At 46.5% G+C, this 4,351-nt stretch overlaps 1 protein-coding gene across 1 annotated transcript; it reads left to right on the top strand.

Annotated features, from left to right (window-relative positions):
- Nucleotides 1-3,443: 3,443 nt before the first annotated feature.
- On the top strand, nucleotides 3,444-4,062 carry LOC116477944 (large ribosomal subunit protein uL22-like). The gene has a single exon (XM_032761912.2). It carries the CDS (start codon nucleotides 3,480-3,482, stop codon nucleotides 4,032-4,034), a length of 555 nt encoding a protein of 184 aa, XP_032617803.1. The 5' UTR covers nucleotides 3,444-3,479; the 3' UTR covers nucleotides 4,035-4,062.
- Nucleotides 4,063-4,351: the final 289 nt, after the last annotated feature.

Genomic DNA, 4,351 nt, shown 5'->3' with positions numbered 1-4,351 from the left:
CTCACCTCTGATGATTACAGGTTGCCACCACACCGGTAATTTTTGTATTTTTTGTAGAAACCCACTCTACTAAAAAACAAAAAATTACCAGGCTGGTGGTGGGTGTCTGTAGCCCACTACTGGAGAGGCTGAGGCAGGAAAAGGCTGGAACTGGAGGTGGATTGCAGTGAGAGATCCACCACTGCACCATCTGGCGACGGAGGCCGTCTCAAGAGCTGCTCTGGAGGTTGAACCAGCTAGGTGTACCACCATATCTAAGACACTTAGGACAACACCTAGCACACTGTGAGCACTGAGGGAGTGAAGGATGTGCCATCCCAAAATATGTCAAATTGGGCTGGGCATGGTGGTTGTAATCCCAGTACTTTGGGAGGCCGAGGCAGGCAGATCACTTGAGCTCAGGAGTTCAAGACCTGCCTAGGCAATATGGCAAGACCATGTCTGTACAAAAAAACACAAAAATTAGCCGGACATGGTGGTGCTCATCTATAGTCCCAGCTACCAGGGAGGCTGAAGCAGGGGAATCACTTGAGCCCAGGAAGTGGAGGCTGCAGTAAGCTATGATCCTACCACTGCACTCCAGCCTGGGTGACAAAGAGAGACTCTGTCTCAAAAATAAATAAATAAATAAAACAAAAATCCCAAAACTCCAAATATGCCAAATCGATATATCAATTATCGAGTTAAAAAGCATTAGAAAGGCTGGGCGCAGTGGCTCACGCCTGTAATTCAAGCACTTTGGGAAGCCGAGGCAAGCTGATCACTTGAGCCCAGGAGTTCAAGACCAGCCTGGCCAACATGGTAAAACCCTGTCTGTACTAAAAATACAAAAATTAGCTGGGCTTGGTGGTGCATGCTACTCAGGAGACCGAGGCATGAGAATCACTTTAACCTGGGAGGCGGAGGTTGCAGTGAGCCGAGATTGTGTCACTGCACTCCAATCTGGGTAACAGAGTGAGATTCCATCACCGAAGAAAAAAAAATAGAGAAAGTAAAGTTTCAGAAACAATGAGCTGACCACTGTTTTCCTGCATGTAACAAGTGATGAGGATTTATCTGGAAAAGGTACCCTCTCCATATAAGGGCAAGAAAATAGCCCTTATCTCCAGAGACTTAAAACTAAAGGCTACAATGGACCTCCATAAACATACTTAACAAAGTTACCTTTACTTTCACCAGTTTAGCACTCCCCCCATTTATCTCCTAGTGACTCCCCGGAAAAATTTACTGCCCCAGCCAGATTTTCTTTGTCCTGTCATTTCTTCTCAAATATATTGTTCTTTGTCTAAAACATATAAAGCATCTTATTTGGCCACTTCTTCAGACTTCAGTCTTTTGTGTAGACCCCCCCGTACATGTGAAACAAAGTTTGTACACTTTTCTCTTGTTAATCTGCCTGGTGTCAGTTCGTTTTCGATCCAGCTCAAAAACCCACTAAGAGTTAAAAGAGGGGCTGGAGGTGATCTCTGGGTCCCTTGCAGTGTAGCGGACTAATTTAGGAATCAGACCAAGGGGTTGAGGAGGATACTTATTATTTAATTATTTAGGTGCACTGACCCAGTCGGATTAACATCCAAAGGACTGAGCCCCTAACAAAGAGTCAAGTTACCTTTTAAGCATTTCATGGGGCAGGGGGAGATCTGTTCAGGGGGAAGCATATTACAGAAGTGAGAAACAAAGACAGTTATTCAGTTGAGACATGCATTACATCATTTCTTACTTTTCAAGGAAAAACATGTTTTATGACTTGAGTTTATCTATCTACTGACGTTGCAGCCACACAGCTAGAGAAACAGGGTCTTCACAATGCCTGGGAAAGGGAGAGATAAGGCTCACTAGCCACAAACAGAAAAACAGGCAGTTAATTTTTAAAGGAGTCCACCTTTTTCTCTTCCTCAGGGGGAATTGGGTTTTCTTACATACAACTGAGTTTTTGCTTACACATTCTTTAATTTCTTTTAATTCCTGTTCCAGAAGCACTATGTAAACGTTTGCTATTATACTTTTTTCTTTTCTTTTTTTCTTTTCTTTTTTCTTTTTTTTTTTTTTTGAGACAGAGTTTCCCTCTGTTGCCCAGGCTGGAGTGCAGTGGCATGATCTCAGCTCACTGCAAGTTCCGCCTCCCGGGTTCACGCCATTCTCCTGCCTCAGCCTCCTGAGTAGCTGGGACTACAGGTGCCCGCCACCATGCCTGGCTAATTTTTTGCATCTTATGGAGAAATAGCCATAGCATTTAGCAACATGAAAGTCATTGATGATCTCAACAAGAACATTTTCAGTGGCGCTTTGGTAAAGAGAAGGAGACAAATGTGAGACAATGCAGATAGATAATTCTTTTATTTTGAGACGGAGTCTTGCTCTGTCGCCCAGGCTAGAGTTCAACAGCATGATCTCGGCTCACTGCAACCTCTGCCTCCCAAGTTCAAGTGATTCTTCTGCCTCAGTCTCCCCAGTAGCTGGATTACAGGCATGGTCCACCATGCCCCCGCTAATTTTTGTGTATTTTAGTACAGAAGGGGTTTTACCATGTTGGCCAGGCTAGTATTGAACACTTGACCTCAGGTAATCTGCCTGCCTTGGCCTCCCACAGTGCTGGGATTACAGGTGTAAGCCACCTTGCCCAGCCAATAATTCTTTTTTTTTTTTTTTGAGACGAGATCTCGCCCTTTCGCCCAGGCTGGAGTGCAGTGGCACGATCTTGGCTCACTGCAACCTCCACCTCCTGGGTTCAAGTGATTCTCCTGCCTCAGCCTCCCAAGTAGCTGGGATTACAGGCATGCGCCACCCGCCCGGCTGGCTAATTTTTGTATTTTTAGTAAAGACGGGGTTTCACCATGCTGGCCAGGCTGGTCTCGAACTCTTGACCTGGTGATCCGCCTGCCTTGGCCTCCCAAAGTGCTGGGATTACAGGCGTGAGCCACTGTGCCCCGCCAATTCTTTTGAGGAGTTTTGCTGCAGAGAAGTGGTTCTCAACTGGGATGGAGGCAGGGTGGTGACTGTATTCCTAGGGGACATTTGGCAATGTCTGGAGACATCTGAGGTGGGGTGGGTGTTGCTTCTGGCATCGGGTAGATAGATAGTAGGGATGCTGCTAAACATTCTTTAATGTATAGGACAGCCCCCCACAGCAAAGTGGAGGAGAAATTTATATTCATGCCAGGCATGGTGGCTCACACCTGTAATCCCAGCTACTTGGGAAGCTGAGGCAGGAGAATCACTTGAACCCGGAGGTGGAGGTTTCAGTGAGCCGAGATTACGCCATGGCACTCCAGCCAGGGTGATAGAGGGAGATTCTGTCAAAAAGAAAAAAAAAATTTTTTTTAATTCATATATTTAAGTAACCAGTCCAAAATGTCAAAGTGTCAATGTGGAGAAGCCCTGTTGTAAAGCGAAGGAGGACATGGTTGGCAGCAGGTGGATGAAAGAGAGGATTTTTGGCTCTTTCTCTTTCCCTAAGCAGCCTGAGGTAATCTGTGAAAATGGTTCGCTATTCACTTGACCGGGAGAACCCCACAAAATCATGCAAATCAAGAGGTTCCAATCTTCGTGTTCACTTTAAGAACACTCGTGAAACTGCTCAGGCTATCAAGGGTATGCATATACGAAAAGCCACGAAGTATTTGGAAGATGTCACTTTACAGAAACAGTGTGTACCATTCCGACGTCACAATGGTGGAGTTGGCAGGTGTGTGCAGGCCAAGCAGTGGGGCTGGACACAAGGTCGGTGGCCCAAAAAGAGTGCTGAATTTTTGCTGCACATGCTTAAAAACGCAGAGAGTAATGCTGAACTTAAGGGTTTAGATGTAGATTCTCTGGTCATTGAGCATATCCAAGTGAACAAAGCACCTAAGATGCGCTGCCGGACCTACAGAGCTCATGGTCGGATTAACCCATACGTGAGCTCTCCCTGCCACGCTGAGATGATCCTTACGGAAAAGGAACAGATTGTTCCTAAACCAGAAGAGGAGGTTGCCCAGAAGAAAAAGATATCCCGGAAGAAACTGAAGAAACAAAAACTTATGGCACGGGAGTAAATTCAGCATTAAAATAAATGTAATTAAAAGGAAAAGAGGCCGGCCGCGGTGGCTCAAGCCTGTAATCCCAGCACTTTGGGAGGCTGAGGCGGGCGGATCACGAGGTCAGGAAATCGAGACCATCTTGGCTAACACGGTGAAACCCCGTCTCTACTAAAAATACAAAAAATTAGCTGGGCGTGGTGGCAGGCGCCTGTAGTCCCAGCTACTCGGAGAGGCTGAGGCAGGAGAATGGCGTGAACCCGGGAGGCGGAGCTTGCAGTGAGCCGAGAGCGCGCCACTGCACTCCAGCCTGGGCGACAGAGCGAGACTCCGTC

This window comes from Hylobates moloch, unplaced genomic scaffold, assembly GCF_009828535.3.
Source record: "Hylobates moloch isolate HMO894 unplaced genomic scaffold, HMol_V3 SCAFFOLD_12, whole genome shotgun sequence".
Lineage (NCBI taxonomy): Eukaryota > Metazoa > Chordata > Mammalia > Primates > Hylobatidae > Hylobates > Hylobates moloch.
This window is presented reverse-complemented; position numbering and strand designations above follow the sequence as displayed.